This window comes from Xiphophorus couchianus, chromosome 22 (genome assembly GCF_001444195.1).
Source record: "Xiphophorus couchianus chromosome 22, X_couchianus-1.0, whole genome shotgun sequence".
Classification (NCBI taxonomy): Eukaryota; Metazoa; Chordata; class Actinopteri; order Cyprinodontiformes; family Poeciliidae; genus Xiphophorus; species Xiphophorus couchianus.
The window spans coordinates 11567073-11585040 of record NC_040249.1 but is presented as its reverse complement, the minus strand read 5'-3'; the positions used below and the strand labels follow the sequence as shown (position 1 = coordinate 11585040).

General features: G+C 38.7%; 1 protein-coding gene across 5 annotated transcripts; it reads left to right on the top strand.

Annotated features, from left to right (window-relative positions):
• The first annotated feature begins 460 nt into the window (after positions 1-460).
• On the top strand, positions 461-17025 carry ccar1 (cell division cycle and apoptosis regulator 1). Of its 5 annotated transcripts, none has more exons than XM_028007961.1 (26): positions 461-551; positions 2272-2433; positions 2839-3014; positions 3119-3238; positions 3494-3526; positions 3704-3900; positions 4030-4156; positions 4696-4815; positions 7148-7340; positions 7496-7640; positions 7738-7890; positions 8025-8250; positions 8619-8732; positions 9029-9195; positions 9997-10207; positions 11376-11459; positions 11618-11806; positions 12511-12702; positions 12957-13187; positions 13273-13408; positions 13524-13612; positions 13697-13837; positions 13948-14068; positions 14162-14344; positions 15705-15910; positions 16004-17025. In XM_028007961.1, the coding sequence occupies exons 2-26, from the start codon at positions 2322-2324 to the stop codon at positions 16079-16081; spliced, it is 3744 nt and encodes a 1247-aa protein (XP_027863762.1). In that variant the 5' UTR covers positions 461-551; positions 2272-2321; the 3' UTR covers positions 16082-17025. The 5 variants fall into 5 exon arrangements, with proteins under 5 accessions (XP_027863762.1, XP_027863759.1, XP_027863763.1 ...); XM_028007958.1 differs by having other exon boundaries at positions 7735-7890; XM_028007960.1 differs by having other exon boundaries at positions 519-551; positions 2275-2433; positions 7735-7890.
• Positions 17026-17968: the final 943 nt, after the last annotated feature.

Below are 17968 nucleotides of genomic sequence, written 5' to 3'. Positions count from 1 at the left end.
TCAGACATGCTTTTGCGGTTAAATAAGGATGAAGCCTCTCCTTAATGATCTTCTATATTAAGCGAAAGCTGAAATCTGTGCACAGATTTTAAAATATAGCTTTTTGAGCCAACTATAAGTATTTGTATCTATTATCTGTTTGTCTGCTGCTATAAAGCCAAAGTCATCAAAGGTTAAGTTGACATTTAAAGGTGAACTGACCATTTTTCTCATATTTCCAAAACTCAAAGTGCAATCTGACTTCAGGCAATTTTCCCACTTTTCATACTCCGGAGAGGAACTGTTTGTGGAAAATTTTCCTAAACATTGTCAAACAATTGTCAATTTAATTGTAATTTTAAAACAAATCTAATATGTTGGAGGTCATACGTTGAGAAATTTAACTGAGTGAAATATAAATAGTACTGTAAAGTGGCTTAAGAACAAACGAGCATAAGATTATCCCAAATACAGTAAATAGGTAAACCAATTTATGCTGACTTTGCCACATGGATCAGGGTAACCTTCCTGCGCATGCGCAATTTGCATTAACAATCGCCAGAGGTACATCGGTGAGTGTTATAGTATTTTATTTAGCCAATATTTAATTTCGCTTTCTGATCATTGATTATAGTCATTATTAAAGCGGACAGGACGGACATTGTTGTTTTACCTCGATTTTTCGCGGTTTCAACCTTTTGTCGTTTACTGCTAACTGCCGGGGCCTCGCGCTCGTTATTGAACTAGCACGAGGCTAACATGGCAACAAAGCTAACGGTCTGGAGATGCTAGCTGTCTGTTGTGCAGTTGCAGTCCCACTGTTGAATGTGCTTAGAGCTGAATAAGGTGCGTTTGGATAATGTAAGGACAGCCATAAGAACGTTGCGTGCAAAAATATTTAATAACATGCCAATCACCGCAACAATTGCCGCTTTAGCTTTCGCCGGACAAATGTGAGAAATCGTGCTACTTTACCTGCTAAGGCTGCTCAACTGTCAGTCCGTGGCTAATGTTAGCTAGATTGAGCGTCGAGTTCGCTGCTGTGTCAGCCTCTGTTGAAACCTTAGAAAACTATTTATAAAATGTATTAGGAGCTTTCATATTTTTAGGCCATATTTGTCTAAATTATGAAAAAATAGTGCAATAAATATCATTTTGTGATTTGCCACTCTAAACCCTGTTTAATTTGCGAGCTTTTTAACAGCTGCTTTGTCTGCGTTATTTCAGTAAATTATTTATGAAATTATCTATAATTTAATCGAATTTCTTTAATGCGATTGAAGTACACTTGCAGTAAAATAAAACCGTTCCGTATAATAGTTTAAATGTTTTTTTTTGTTGTTGTTGTTTTTAAAGCTGAGCCTCTCTGTTTCCCTCTGTAATGCACTGTAAGAAGCTGTTTTACTTGTAAACAATCTCAGTAACTGCATATATCCGGGGACATCTTGTGGCTAAAACCCACACCGATTTCAGTGGAGTACTACCACCTCCACTTCCTTATGTAAATAAACTTTATTTGGCTAAATTTAATTACTGACGCTGAGGTTAATGGACCTTTTTTTTTAACTCCAATGGCACAACATAGTATTTGCAAAATTATAGATGACTAAATTTAAAACGTTGCTCACCTATACCCAAACATTTCCATCTTTGTTATTAAAAGATAACCAACACAGCAAATAAAAACCCAATGAAGCTACATGTGGTCATTTTTCATACTCACTTCTTCCTTTTAATACAGTTCAAATTGTGTATCCATTGACATTACTAATATTGGTAAACAAAATTAATCAAATCAGTGTTGTGTAATCAAATTTACTAATCAAATTAGTAAACACTAATTTGATTAGAGATATTGTGTCTTGTCTCTATGCTGTAACTGCGAAGTAATTTCCCTGCTGGGATGAATAAAGTACTTCTATTCTATTCCATTCTATAAGAAAATTAATGAACATGGCATATTCATTAAGCTTTAACAGTATATATTTCTTAGCTTCAGAATTGTCTTTGATGAGCATAAAAACGCTATAACTAGCATTGTTTGTAACAAAATTAAATTAACATAACATGATAAGCGGTAAGCACGTTAAAACTATGGATAATAGTTATTTTATCTTGCTAACTTTGTTTTAAATTGATCCTTTATTTACATCAAAAGTAATGGTCATGTCACCACTCTAATCTCTTGATTGTGATGCAAATGATTTTATTTATAAGGTAATTGTGCTTTATACCATGCTAAACATTTGTTTTGGACTTAAGTTTGTCTCATATTTGATTTATGTTTTTCAGCAGCAAACAGAGACCTGGTAAACAGAGTCAACCTTAACCCTGAATGAGTCATGGCCCAGTTCGGGGGACAGAAAAATCCACCGTGGGCAACTCAGTTTGCTGCCACAGCTGTGTCTCAACCAGGTCACTCAGGACAGTCTCTTGACCTCAACAGCCTACACTGTAAGTAAGGCAAGCCGAAGCCTCCGGGCAGATAAACACTTGCTCGTAGGTTTCTCAGAAAATGACTAAGATGTTTCACTTTGGCACATTTTGTTTCTAATAAACGGTCTTAAATTTCTTTGATTTGTTTTTCTACCTATTGATTATATAATATGATTGCACCAATCTGAATTAAATTTGTATGCATTTACCAGCAATTGGAAAGCTGATAGTTGGGTGAAGGTTTATATATTAAAACATAAAAGCAAGCACTAGTGGTGATCTCTTAATCAGCAGTATTGATGTACTTTTAAAGATAACAGTTACTGTTGGGTCTGAATTGGTTCTCCTTTACAGTAACATTATATATGTAGCGGCATCTGTCTCCTCATTGTTATTGCATTTATTATTGTTTAACTCTTGCAGCTCTAGGGGTGCAACAGCCGTCTCTCCTTGGAGCGTCCCCCTCTGTGTACTCTCAGCAGTCAGCCTTGGCTGCAGCTTCTCTCAGTAACCAGTCTGCAGCAAACTATCAGCTGTCTCAGCAAACTGCTGCTTTGCAGCAGCAAGCTGCAGCGGCCGCCGCAGCAGCTCTACAGCAGGTCAGTCACAATAGTTGTCCAGACCTCGGGCAAAGATCTGTTCATTTTGTCACTGTCTAATGTAACACTTTAACCACTGGCTATGATCCTGTCATTGTTTGCAGTCACAGATCAATTCAGCACTTCAGCAGTATCAGCAGCAGCAGCAACAACAGCAGCAGCAGCAGCAACAACAGCAACCTCCCCAGCAACCACCTCAACAACTGTATAATGTACCTCATCAGGTGAAGAACAGTCTTGTATCACTTTTTTGAGTATCTGGACTAAGTTTTGTCTGAAGAAGAAGGTATTCTACATTTTTATTTTAGATTTCTTGCAGCAGCGTATTATAACTTAGCTTTGCTTTATTCATTTTGTTATGCTAATATGTAAGATCATGTATAAATAAGAGTTGTCAAAATGCAATAAGAGAGACAAGACAACTTTGCTTTAAGTTAAGAAAATGATCACATTTGTCATTCCTTTTGTTCATTTCACAGCTCCCTCAGCCTCAGCAGGCGCTGATCTCTCAGGTAAATCCAGAGCATACATACCATACAAACTGCTTTAGCGTTTTTCTTTTAATGTTTTCTGTTGATTTTAAAGAAGTAGGAAAACATTTATTACTATTATATGTCACTTTCTGTCCTTGTAGCAAACAATGTGTCTATAAAGTTGAGAGTTTTTAATAATCTCCATATAACCTTCAGCCCCCCGTTGCATTGCCCACCAGCCTGAGCTTGTCCAACCCTCAGCAAACGGCCCAGATTACTGTGTCGTATCCAACGCCACGTTCAAGCCACCAACAGCAGACGCAGCCTCAGAAGCAGCGAGTCTTCACTGGTGTTGTCAATAAGTTACATGACACGTTTGGCTTTGTAGATGAAGATGTCTTCTTTCAGCTAAGGTGGGGAAGTGTTATTGTCAGACGGTCTGTTACCTTGTAGAAATGAAATACTAGATATAGTTCTATCTATTTTAAGCTACTATAATGTTACACTTTGTGTGTAAATGTCCTTTTTTAAACCTTCCATAGTGCTGTGAAAGGAAAAACTCCCCAGGTCGGTGACAGGGTCCTAGTGGAAGCTGTGTACAACCCTAACATGCCCTTCAAGTGGAACGCCCAACGCATCCAGACTTTACCTCAGCTGGCAAATCAGTCGGTGAGAGCATTCACAGCTTTATGTGCTCTGCTAGTAATTTTCATTTCAAAATGCATTTAAGTCATTCTTGCTTTGCTCTTTTTTATTTGTCTCATTTTCATGAATAACAAATTATTAAAACACTAAACTTCATATATAGAAAAGTTGACAAGTTTCAATGAATTATTACCTTTTAATTACATTTAATTAAATCAGATGTTGTTGCACATTATTTAAAAAAGGGGATATAAAACCAACTTATTTGCGACTGGTTGAGTCTCTTAAGTAGAGTTCGTCTGGCTATTTGCTTAAGTTTATTTGTCTTTATTGCTCTGAGTAGATCTTGTAAAGTTTGCTGACTGTCCTCTCCAGCATGCCTGGAAAATGCCAGCTTACTTATTTTATTTCTAAATATCCAGAACAGAATTTCCCAGGTTCATTTTAAACTTTGGAAGACCTTAACCTTGTCGTTTATACTGCATCGCTGTTTTTCTTTTTTTTTCTTTTTAAATCCTTTTATCTCTCTGACCTTTTACTGTTGTGTTCTCAATCCCTCCTAGCTTCAGCAGCAGCCTCAGCCTTTACCTCAAGCTTCCCCACAGCTCGGCAGCCTTTACAGTGAGCCAGGAATGCAGCTCCGCTACACAGATATGCACTCTGCTGCGGACAACAGACAAAATGTAACCATCTAGTCCTGAAATACACACTCTTGCTCACCCATTAGATTTTTGTGTCTGTTTTTGTGACTTTTGTTTTATGTGCAGTATTAATGGGTGATAACAATCTTAACAGTGTTTTTTTTCCATTTTGTTTCTATATTTCTCCTACAGAAGCTGTTGGTTTACTGTCATTATGGAGTGGGACCTAATGTTTCCTTAGATGTTAATGCAAAATGTAGTCATTTTTTGTACCGCAAATGTTGCTGATGAGGAATCCTTTTTGCAGAAAAAGGTGTAAAAACAAGTCAAAGGCATGACGGTTTATAAATTCAAAGATTTTCACCGACAGTTCCTCACAGTTTGAGGGATTTCAGCCTGTGAAGGAAATCCTCAAGTAACTGAAACCTTGATTATTTCTATTATGTTATTTTAATATAGGTTCTTATGGATTCCACTGAGGTTTTAGTTGCACAGTGAGTTAGAGTAATCAGATTAGATTTGCTGTTCTTTTCTGATCACCCATGCCACAGTTTTGCACTGATTCAAAATGCATTGAGTTACCCATAAAGCTTTATAGACCTAAAAATGACTTATTAGACCAATTTATGTCATGTGAACAGAAACTGTTATCAACTGCATGCATTAATAGACACAAATATTATTGTTTGTCCTTTTTAAGAAAGATTTACCCAGTTGTTAAACTTGCATGCAATATATTCTTGGTTTTGAAGCATATCCATGATTATTTATACCAGGGGTTCCCAAACCTTTCTATGCCGGTGCCCCCTAAACCACATTAGATTCTGGCCGGGGACTTCCTTTGTAAACCCACAGACAATGGTACAAAATATTTTTATTTAAAAAAACATTGACTTTTAGTCACTATTCAATAATTTGAATAATGAAGTGGGATGATAACAACCAACTAAAAGTGAGTTTACTTGGCTATGAGTCCTGCTGAACGGTCCCCCTGGTTGCTTTCTTGACAGAAACATTTCAATTTCTGTCAAATTGAAATGTTTCACAGAAATGTTTTCTTGAGGAGCAAAGTAGATTGATGAATTTGACAATCATAAAGATGAGGGTGACGTATAACATTTTAATAAATTATTTTAAGTTATATTGTATAATAGTAATTTGAAAAGTGATTAGAATTTATATTAAAAACAATTCTAATCAAATATGTAGAAAGAAACTATGAAAATACTTGGTGTGTTTATTTCACACTAGGAAAATACACCAAACTATACACTGCACTGGTTATTGGCAGGACTGAGAATGTGGGATGACATGGCATTTAGCATTTTTCACTGGCACATTGGTGATATTTTATTTGATAAGTCGAGACCATTGCCCATGAGATGTATCGCTGCAAAGAAAACAAATAGCTGATGTTGCCTAACAATGTGGTATAAAACAATCATAGATTCACACCTTGTTGATAAATGCACTATTGCACAGTAGGAACTGTGTTAACACCTTAGAGTTCTAACACATTAGAGGTTATGGTGAACTTTAAAGGTGTGATAACCGAGACTGGGGGTAAAAATAAATAATTACCCCAAATGTTCCAGTTCTACCACATTTCTACTAGGGCTATATTTGGGGATAATGTTTTTTTTCTTCAACAGAACTTAAATCACTTCTGGTTAAAATTTGTGCGGTCTCTCCTAAAAGGACCATTGAAAAACCTTTTATGCCAAGCAGTGTTTTTGTTATGGTTTTAGTAGTTATGAACACATCTGTTTTTGTTTTCATATATTTTAGTCTGTTGTAAGTGTTTGGGATTGATTAAAATAGAATAAATATCAGCACGTTTTACACCTTGGAAAAAATAGCAGATGTTACATTTTTTTGCTAATATTAATGTGATACTTTTTTCACAACTGTCGTAGAAAAAAAATAATAACATTACGCACTTTAGCATTGAACTTCCTTACATTGACATCTGCAGCATTCACTTTAAAAGATAAGCATTGCTTGTTCTGTTTGGAGGTAAATCATCAAATTACAAAATGCAAAAATATTAGTTTTCATAATTATGTTTAAAGTTTAGGATAAAGAACAAGACAGAATGAAATCTAAAGCTCTTTTTCTGTTTTAGGACATCCTGTATGAAAAACGAGATTTCTCCAGGTCTTTGTTTCAAGCAGCCCTGTCAGACTTTCTCCCAGCTTCTGTCTTCTGAACAATCACTGATCCACAGTCTATCTGTTTTAGCAGTTGTTTTGTGCAGTCTTTGGCAAGTTCGAGGTTCATTCTGTTCGACCTTTTTTTTTTTAAAAAAAAAGACATTTCTTTCCCAGATTTAAAAATCTTTTCATGCGTTTTCTTTTTTCCATGTTTGGTGTAGAGCCAGGCTCAGGCTTCTAACATGATCAAGTCAGCCCCAACCATGCTGCAGTCGCTACCTCCCCCAACCACGTTCAGTGTTCAAGCCCAGGCCCCCCCACCCTCCCTCCTGCAAGCCCAGCTGTCTGCTGCCTCTCTGGCCCCTCTCCTTCAGAACCCCCCTCAGCCTCTGCTCCCTCAGCCTCCAACCAAAGGTACAATCTCATGCTTTTGGTTTAGAAGTTGATGCAGATTGCTTACTTTCACTATGATTTTTTAGATCTGATTTTAATTTCAGTTTGTAAAACATTAAACCCATAAAGAAGCTTCCTCTTTTTGTGATGTGATGAGTTTTTCCCTCTGTGTCCAGATGTATTTGCTGGCGGTTTGCTTCAGCCCCCTGTGAGAATAATGCCGCAGCCGCAGACCCTCCGACGAATCGAACCTCCGACTCGTTTCACCACCCGAAACGATCGAGGTCCTGAACTCATCCTCCGGACTAAGGAAGAACGCAGGTGCGACGTTTTACAGTCTGAATGTAGCTGTTCGCTCTGGCTCTGTCTCCGTCACATGATTTAATCACTGGAGTGTTTTCATGCAATTCTTCAGCAGAGACAGAGACCGTGAGCGGAGGCGATCTAGAGAACGCTCTCCCACCCGCAAACGATCTCGAGACCGCTCACCGAGACGGGAACGCTCCCCCAGACGTCCACGCAGAGTGCTCCCACGCTACACGGTCCAGTTTTCCAAGTTCAGCTTAGATGGGTGAATATGATCGCTGCTTATTGCGTTGAATGCGGGAATAGATCAAGAATACTTACCAGTATTCAGAATGTGATTCTGAATATGTCAAGAATGTGATTGCTGATGTTTCAACTGCTCTTTATTTTCTTCTTCAGCTCCAGCTGCGACTTGATGGAGCTGCGGCGGCGCTATCAGAGTCTCTACATTCCCAGTGACTTCTTTAACGCGGTTTTCACCTGGGTGGACGCCTTTCCTCTTACAAGACCCTTCCTGTTCAGTAACGTCTGCAACTTCCACATCTTGCACAAAGAAGTAGATCCTCCAGTCAAGAACACAGCTGTGCTGGATCCTCCTGACGTTAACCACACATACAGCGCAAAGGTACAATATTTACTGATAAATATGTTGAATATATGCTGCTTTTTTAAGCTTATAAAGTAGTTAATGTAAAGAATATTTTAAGGTTCCTTTCTGAAGACATTTTGTTTTTGTTGACGGGTTAAAACTGTGGAACAGTTTTTATGTTATGTTCTGTCAGGAAACATCAATAACACTCAAAACTATTCGGTCTATAAATACTAGCTAAACAAATCAATCTGACTCGTGATCAGAGTCTAAAACAACCTGCTGAAGTTTCAAAGATGAAGACAGGCAAGCTCTCGGCTGTCTGATTGGGGTTCAGTTAGATTAATGTACAACTGTGTATTTCTAAACAAAAGAACCCAAAGTGGTGTTTGTCTTTGTTTCAGGTGATGCTGCTTGCTAACCCCAGTCTAGAGGAGCTTTACCACAAGTCGTGTGCTCTGGCCGAGGACACCCAGGAAGTCAGAGACTCCTTCCAACATCCTGCTAGGCTCATTAAGGTATGTCAGACCCTCTCTGCATTTTCACGATGATGTATAGAAGCTGTTCCATTGCTGAGCAGCTGTGTGGAAAAATAATGACTGATCTTGGCTCTTTGAATTTAAAAATGATTTTACTTTGTAGTTGTGGATTCTTTGAGGTATGACTATTTCTCCCACCTGCTGGCCTTTTTTGATTCTTTTTATGTCTTTATTGTCTCTGGTTTCCACTCTTTTAACCTCTTCAGCATTTTTCTCTTCCGTATTTCAACCTAACTGTTGTGCTTTCTTTTGCTCCCTTTTCTCTTCGCCTTCAGTTTTTGGTGGGCATGCGAGGAAAAGACGAGGCCATGGCAATCGGAGGTCATTGGTCTCCCTCTCTGGACGGAGCGGACCCAGAGAAGGACCCGTCTGTCCTCATTAAGACAGCCATACGCTGTTGCAGGGCACTCACAGGCATAGACCTTAGTCTGTGTACTCAGTGGTAAGTACTGCTCTTCTCAGAACTTTCATTTATCCCCTATTTACAATATTTAAGCTTAAGAGTTAGTTTAACTCTTAAATTTTATATAAATGATACATAAAATTTTTTTCTACATAAAGCTTGTTCAATATTACTTGTCTCTCTTCTGCATTACTATTATTATTCTGCTGTTAATTTGCAGTTTATTATTATTTGTTGTTCATTATCCTTCTGGAACTTGTGTGTGTTGTCTTGGCTCTCTCTGTGAGATTCTGCTCATACGTTTTGTTGTGATAAAACCCAAACGCATGGACTTGGTGACTGGAAGCTGTAGCCTGGAGCAGAAGACCATTACTTTGTCTTTTTTTTATTTCATCATTTATTTTCTATTCTCCCTGTTAAATATTTCATATATTTAACTGGCTTTCAGTGTCTCTTGATTCTGTCTCTCTTTGCACAACTCTAATGTAGTGCATTAAGTGTATCCTAGGTTTAATGCAGAACGCTCATCCAGTAATTGGCTGAAACTGTAACGGGGTTGAGTTTTGGGGTATTATTATTATTTTTTGTTATTGTCTGTTGTTGTTGTTTTCAAAAATGGCTGCCGTAACCTGTGACAACAGATGAAGAGCTGCAGACTGGGTCCATTTGTCTGTGCTGAGTGTTGTGTGGGAGCCGGGTCAATGCAATGATTTCTGTGATCATTCAGTAACCGGATGGGAGGGGAGTAGCTGTAGAAGGCTTGCCCTAGAAAGGCTCGCCTTTGATTCTGTGCCGTGACCAGGATGTTTCTTTCCAATGCACCCTCTTCCTTTGCGACAGGTATCGTTTTGCAGAGATTCGCTATCACCGGCCGGAGGAGACACACAAGGGGCGGACAGTCCCCGCTCATGTGGAGACAGTGGTTTTGTTTCTTCCGGATGTTTGGCATTGTCTTCCTACCCGCTCAGAGTGGGAAGTGCTGTCACGGCGACTCCGGGAGCAGCTGGCTGAGAAGCTGTCGGCCGAGCGAAAGGAGGCGGATGGAGAACAGGCACTGAACCGCTAATCCTTCTCTTCTCATTTCCGCTTCTCACAGGAAGGCACAGGAATTACAAAACAGAAAACACACACACATCGCAGATACACAGCAGACATAAAGCACAGCGCACCCTACAGACACATCAGTACGAACACAGGCATATTAATGCTCCACCAAACCTCACCTAGACTTCTTCTGTTTACTCCTTCTCCACCTGCCCCCCTTTTTCCTCCGCTCGAACTCCTCCATTCCTCCATCAGCACCTCCACCTTCCCTCACATCCAGCAGACACATACAGTGGAAGCAGTGAGACTAGGTTGTGTTGTGCAGGCCCCAGTCGCAAATGGCAAAACAGCTTCCAGTTCCCTAAACACCTTGTGATTAGGTGCTGTCCTGATGCTGTGATTTATTTTATTTTCATTTTCTGTTAACTTGGACGGCCTAACTGGGCTTTTAAAAGCTTATTTATTAATTTGTTTAATCAATTTGAACCAGCGGTCAGTTCTTAACTCTGGAACTCTGAATTTCAAAACAAACTGGAAACTGTGGAGCCACTTGCGTGCACATAATGTTTGTTGTAGAAATGTGTATATTTATAATTTTTGTTTTTTTGTTCTTCACATCAATTTGATACCTTCTGACAACGAAAAGAGAATCTCCCCAAAGTCTTGTTGCTTGTCTGTTCTTATTGTTGGATTCAACGCTCTCATTTGGACTGTACATAGAACTTGGTTTTTCCAGGGCCGTATTTTGGACAGAAGTCTCCTATATGATGTAGACATGTAAAACTCCTAAGTGGGAATTCCCCAGACGTAGAGCATGTTAGGGCTACCCTATCCTCAGTTCACCTGATGTACCCACACGCCTTTTGGTCATACCTCTCATTGATTTTTGACCTTTTTTGTGTTCCACAGATTGATTGATTGGCAGCTGGGGGAAATTTCTGTTGGTTTTTTTATTTTTTTATGAGAGCTAGAGAGCTTCCCTGTGTACGCTTCAGTAGCAGTGGACTTAAAACACAGCCAAGCTCACTAGAACAAGGCAGTGAAAGACAGATGAGACCTTGCTTCTTGCACGGATCAACTTTGAAAGCTTATTAAGTCCATGAAATGTGCACTGACTGTTGTCCTACCTCTCCCCCCTTCCCGCCTTCTCTCTATTTGAATAATTTTCTATCAAGGAGGAAGAGGAAAAAGACGACGAAGAGTCTAAGGATGTCAGTATTGCCACTCATTGGACTAAACTTGACCCGAAATCAATGAAGGTAGGGTTCAAAATGAGAAGAAAATTGATTCTAGAACAAAGTTTCTTATATATATCTTTATAGTTGCATGTGAATAAACAGTGTTTTGCTTCATTTTTCATTATTTTAAGTTAAATGTGCAATAAAATGAAACATATTTATGTTTGCTCCTCTTGTAGGTCAATGACCTCCGTAGAGAACTTGACTGTCGCACTCTGAGCTCAAAGGGATTAAAGTCCCAGCTCATAGCACGCCTCACCAAGCAGCTGAAGGTGGAGGAGCAGGTGGAGGAGTCCAAAGAGCCCGAGAAACCAGAAGTTAAAGTGGCAGAGGAAGAGGAGCCGCCTCGCACCGAGGACGACAAAGAGGTACTGGCTCGACTGTTCATGAGGAAATGGTCTAAAGACGTTTTCAGTCATCTGGTAACAACTTATGAATGACATCAACACATGAAAGTGCCTAAATGTTGAACTTGAGGGCAAAACTAGTAATTTAAAATTGTAGGAAAATAGTTTAGCTTCTTCGTTTCCCCAGGAGTTGAAAAAAACCCATGTTTTAGTGAAGATTTTAATGTTTTATCGGAATTTTTTAACATAGGCTTCGGTCATAAGGGTTCTCATTGATGATGTGAGTAATTTTCTAAATTAATATGAAGAATTTATGAATTTGAAGTTGTATGAAAGTTTAATATGTACTATTTTTTTTAATTTATCTGGTCGTGTAAAAAATGGTTGTCGTGTTACTGCTCTTTCTCTATTACTTGGCTTAAATTGTGCCTACGGTTTAAAGCAGTGTTTCCCAACCCTGATCTTCAAGGCACACTGTCCTACATGTTTTAGAGATTTCCCTGCTTTAATATGTCTGGTTCAACTGATTGCAGTTCAACAAACGCCTGTTAATCAGTCATCAATTGAAATCAGCTGGACTGAAGCAAGGAAATACCTAAAACATGCAGGGCAGTGTGCCTTGAGGACCAGGGTTGGGAAACACTGGTTTAAAGGGTCAATACCTCCATTGGATTTTCAGTCTTTTCCAGGAAAAAAACAACACTTTTGATGTTTTTCTTTTATAGGATGATGAAAAAAAGAAGCAGGAAGAGCTTGAGCGCCAGCGGAGAGAAAGGCGCTACATCCTTCCCGATGAGCCCACCATCCTGGTGTACCCCAACTGGGCTGCCAAAAATGGCAAATTTGACTGCAGCATCATGTCCCTCAGTGTGCTGCTGGACTACAGACTGGAGGACAACAAGGAGCATTCGTTTGAAGTAAGACTCTCTTTGCCTTTTAATGACTCAAAAGGAATATTTTGAAAAAGGAGAAACTTGGATACAAAGTTGAGATGGAGAATAAAGGAAAACACTATAGTAACTACAGTATAGTTACATTTATTTGATAAAAGGGTGGAACGAAGACCTCCCTCCCTGCTTTTATCATCAAGACCTCTAACGTTGTGTTTATGTATAGATTAATTGGACACACTTTTACTACTGCAGAGGTTTATTGTCCTGCTTCCTCATAGGTTTCCCTGTTTGCTGAGCTGTTTAACGAGATGCTGCAGAGAGACTTTGGCTACCGCATCTACAAAGCGCTCGCTTCTCTTCCTGCAAAGGATGAGAAGAAGGAAAAAAAGGTCAAACGGGAGGCAGACAAGAAGGACGCTGAAAAACGGGACATTAAAAAGGAAAAAGAAGAAGAGATTGAGGAGCCGGTAGCAAAAAGGAACAAAGATGATGAGGAGGAGAAAAGAAAGGTAGGTTTAAAAAGCTTAATGCTTTTCTTTATCTGTTAAATGCTTGATAAGTGGCTGTAAAATAATGAGTTATGTTTTGACCCAGTATGATGACAAAACCATCAAAAAGGAGGAGTCTCGGGACGACGATGAAAATGAAGACGAGGGCAGCACAGCCAATGCTGAAGAGTACGACCCCTTAGAGGCTGAAGATGCAGAGGATGATGATGACGACAACGATGGTAATCTACACAGCTTTTGTTTCTCTTCTGTTCAAATTTAAAACTACTTTATTTTATTTTAATTCAGGTGTTTATTAAATCTGATGTCTAATATGTTTATTTTTCTTTTTGTAAGACAAAGACGACGAAGATTCCAACGACAGGGACAGGAGAGACCGCAGAGACGACCGCAGGTCATCGAAGGACAGATCCTCTAAAGACAAGGTTGGGCCTTCCTCCTGGCAGCCGGATCATTTTGTTACTGATGTAAAGAAACATTGTTGTTGTTATTCTTGTTTTCTGCACCAGGAGAAGAAGCAGATGGTGACCCAGAACAGGGATCTGCTCATGGCGTTTGTCTACTTTGACCAGAGCCACTGCGGCTACTTGCTGGAGAGGGACCTGGAGGACATCCTGTACACTCTGGGTCTGCATCTTTCTCGTGCACAGGTGAACAAAAGCACAATATTTTTAACTTGCTGGGGTCTGTTGCATTATGATGCTGCCTTTTTAAAGATTTTTGTTCTTGGTTTTTGCCTCATGTTGATTTCTGCTTTTAGATCAAGAAGCTTTTGAACAAACCTGTGGTCAGAGAGTCTTGTTACTATCGAAAACTGACAGACAGGGGAAAGGATGAAGCGGCGGCCTCCCTCAATGAAGCCCATATAGAAAACCTCACAGGTGAGTCGTGTGTCTAGTGTAATAAAACAACCAATTTTAATAACAAACAGAAGCGTTTACTAATGCAAACTATTTGTCTTCTTTTCCCGTCAGGCAACAGAGCTCTGCTTCCCAGTCCGAAAGCTCATGCTTCATCAGAGGCGAGTGAGTCTGGTAATCTGATCGTGTACAATGGAGCCATGGTCGACGTCGGCAGCATGATGCAGAAACTGGAGAAGAGCGAAAAGGCTCGAGAGGAGATAGAGCAGAAGCTTATAACTCAGGATGCCAAAATGGGTAAACAGTGGATTGTGCCTTTTTGTAGTTTTGTAGGAAACAAGCTGCACAATACCAGATTCTCCTCAGGACAATGTTTGCATTCAATTTAGAATTTATTACTGTCATACTAGAGATAACACTGTTACATTGTAATTTCTGACAATAAAATGTAATTTTACAGCTTAAAAAGCAGCAAAATGATCCATATAGTTTATTACTGACCACACTGGGTTTAATAACAAGCATCGCAACAATACTGTGGGCCAGTGGTACAGTTTAAATTGTGAGGTAATGCTAAGTAAAAATACTACATTATCACTACAAACTCTACATTATCACTCCAAACTCCATATCAAATCAAATACTGTATTGCTGTCAGGTTGTTTGACAAATTATGTTGACTGTTAATTAAAATATATAACACACAGTAAATATAAATCTGTTTACTTGGAATGGAAATGAGACAAATAAGGCCTACTTTTGCAAAACTCCTACCACTAGATGGCGTAAAGGTCTCCCAGCATAATGTATAATGTGAATTTGTGGAAATAGTCCAGAGGTGAGTTTGAGAGAAATTTGAAACACAAAAAATGCATGGCATGATCTAATTGCCACTACTCCAAACTTCAATCAGCAGGAGGAAACTCAATAAAAGCACTTGAAACTGCGGGAATTGTTGAACATAAAGTTTTAGTGGTTCTCAAACCGCAGCGTTTTTATCCTACTACCCACTAATCTCCACATTACGGTGTTTCAAATTAAACTTTTTTTGTAGCCGACGGTTTAAAGTTTTGATGGTTCTAGCAATTTGCGTGAGTGAGGCATCCCAACACTGTCACATCTTTGTTGGGCGTCTGTAGAGTTTATGACTGTTTGTCGCAACCTTAGTCACTGTGTTTGCTGTAGCTAAGGAACCATCCCTTTAAAGAGCTTAAAGGTGTTTGTTTTACCATAGCTTTCTGGTAAAGATCGCTCTCACTGGGAAAACAAATGTAACAGGTTTTACTTTACTTTATTACTGACAAAGATTATTGAGCATATAATAAACATATATGCTGTAAAAAGTTATTTACTATGAAGAACAAACTTAGCTTTTTTTCCAAAGTTTTTTTTAAAATTATAATTGAATAGTGGTTTGACTTTTTTCCTGCATTAACTGTATTGCTATTGATTAATTTCATTATTTAAGAAAGAAACTGAAAGAATGATCATATTTTGTATATATAATAAACACAGCTTAAAAAAAACAGAAGCTGACAAAATTGTCCAACTTTTTTCTTATCCTGCGTCTCTTCTATTTTGCTAAATTTATGTTTTAAATTAAGCCAAACCTATATTGTTTTTTGCCCTCATCCTTAAATGTGATTTTTATTCCCAGAGGAGGATGCAAAGCTTAAAGCTCAGCTAGAACACGCCAACAAATCCCTAAGCAAGGAGTTGGAGGAAGTGACGAGCGCGCTCAGCCGAACCGAAGAGACTCTGAGAGCCGTGAAGGAGAAAAAAACCATCTATTATGAGCTGATGAGCAACTCAGCCAATTCCTTGATGACCACGGTCAATGGGCTTTTGGATGTATTAAAGAAGGTGCGCAGTGGTCAACATAAGGCTCTATAGGCTCATGTTTTGTGTGTCGCCTATAATAAGCTCACACACTCTGATTGTTGTCACTTCTTTCAGGATCAAGAAGGTGATTCTGGCGAGAAGGCTGCAGGCGATTCCATTCAGACGTCGCAGACAAACGGCGCCGACGAGTAACTTTGGATAGATGAAGTCAACCTGTAATGTTGATCTCAAATTGTAAATATACCCTGAAAGTGTCACTTGAATCTGTTTTAATTGAGCCTTTTGTCTCCCAGGTATGTGTATAATTTAACTGAGAAGTTTAGATCCCCTGCGTGAAGTTTGACCCCCATGTTTTGTTGACTTTTCCCGTTGAGTCGTTTTAACCAGGACAAAGCGTTGAAGCGCTTATTTTCAAACTGACTTAGGTTCAGTTGCTAACATTTTGTTTTGCTGTTGCTTTAGCTTTGTCATGGCCAATGAAGTGCCGTATTGTGGATTTAAATGCCAGTATGTGTGAGTGGTACTTGCGTTTGTTTCTTTTTTAACAAGCAATAATGATGCTATTTATGTGCTGGATAATTCAGAGAGAACTATAATGAAAATAAACTGACTGGAGAGAGAAGGTCTGGAGGAGCTTTTTTGTGGTTTTGGTTAAAATTTCTCTCCCTCTCCTCTGTTTGCTCCAATTATGTTTAACATTCAGTTGGTGGTTCATCTGTTTGACTAGTTTAACAGGTTTCTGATGTTTTTTTTGTTTTTTTTAACACGTATGGCTATGCATGGCTCCTGCCTCTCTTGGACCTTTGTTCTGACTGTATCCACCCACTGACTGCTCCGCCAGCCACAGTGCATCCTGTCTTTACTGTGACAACCATTTGCTGATTTCTCTGATGAAAGGAAACGCGACATGAACCCAAAGTTAATCTCAATGAATGTGTGTTCAGCTGAAGGAGTGAGCATTTTGAATTCCATCTCTGAACTGTGTGCTGGTTCCGGTTGTTTCTAAGAAAATTAAAAAAAAACAAAAAGAGGCTTGATTACATTTAATGTTCTCCAAAGTAGGCGATTTTATTTTTCTATTGAAGATGTACTCTTTGGATGTCTTGTGCAAGAGTAAAGTGGTCCTTTTAACACTACATTGTGTCTGTGTGTGTGTATTGCTTAACAATAAAATATTGTGTGTTTAAATGTATTTTTTGGGGGGAAAAAACAGTCATTCTAAATAAATTATCAAAGAAAATTGGAGCAGGAGACATTGCATCCCTCGCCAGAAGATGGCAGCAGAGTTTACAACCTGTGAAAAAGCAAACAGCTGAAAAACCCAGGATTCACAAGTTATTAAAAAAAAAACAAGATCACTTGCCAATTCTGAATGGTTGCCAAAATGGAGACTTTAATTAATGTTTTGGGCATCAAGTATTTCCTCTGAAAATAGTTCATAGTTTTACTTGGACATTTTTGAAGGAACTGCAATTTATCCATTATTCACTCAATCTTGCGATATGTAAGTCACTCAAGCAAATGGAGAACTGAACTTGTGAAATTAATTTAAACTGGAGTCAGAAACTTTTATGATCTAGTCATTTTTGCTCCAGCTAATTTTTTTTTTAAAGGAATTGAAATTTTATACTTCTATTTGAAGGATTTACAGTCTAAACCTTGAAAAAGGGTTGTAAAACTAAAAAATGGACAAAAAAACTTCCGAACAGTGAAGACACTGCAGACTTGACTTCCTTCAGGTAATGTCAGTGTTCAAGATTCAACAATGAGAAAGAGGATGCACAAAGATGGCCGCCATGGGAGAGAAAAGAAAACGCCAGAGACCAAAAACATAACAAAGACCTGTCACACATTTTGCCAAAAACATCTTGATGACTTAAAATATTCTGTGGAATGACGAGACAAAAGTGAAGATTTTTGGAAGGAGTGTGTCCCGTTTCATCAGGCTCAAAACAAAATACATCACTTACTAGTAAACATGGTGTGATGGTGTCTTGATCTTTTAAATGCTTTGATTATGCAGCAAAACAGTGAAAATAAGTAATCTTGTGTTTTTCTTCACTGTTTTAGCTACAGAAA

What these genes read in the sequence shown, in the direction of transcription:
- ccar1 (XM_028007958.1), top strand. Translation starts at nt 2,322, where the DNA reads ATGGCCCAGTTCGGGGGACAGAAAAATCCACCGTGGGCAACTCAGTTT. An exon ending in TGTATAATGTACCTCATCAG is followed by an intron (nt 3,239 to 3,493) that starts GTGAAGAACAGT and finishes TTCATTTCACAG; the next exon opens with CTCCCTCAGCCTCAGCAGGC. An exon ending in TTTTGGATGTATTAAAGAAG is followed by an intron (nt 15,911 to 16,003) that starts GTGCGCAGTGGT and finishes CACTTCTTTCAG; the next exon opens with GATCAAGAAGGTGATTCTGG.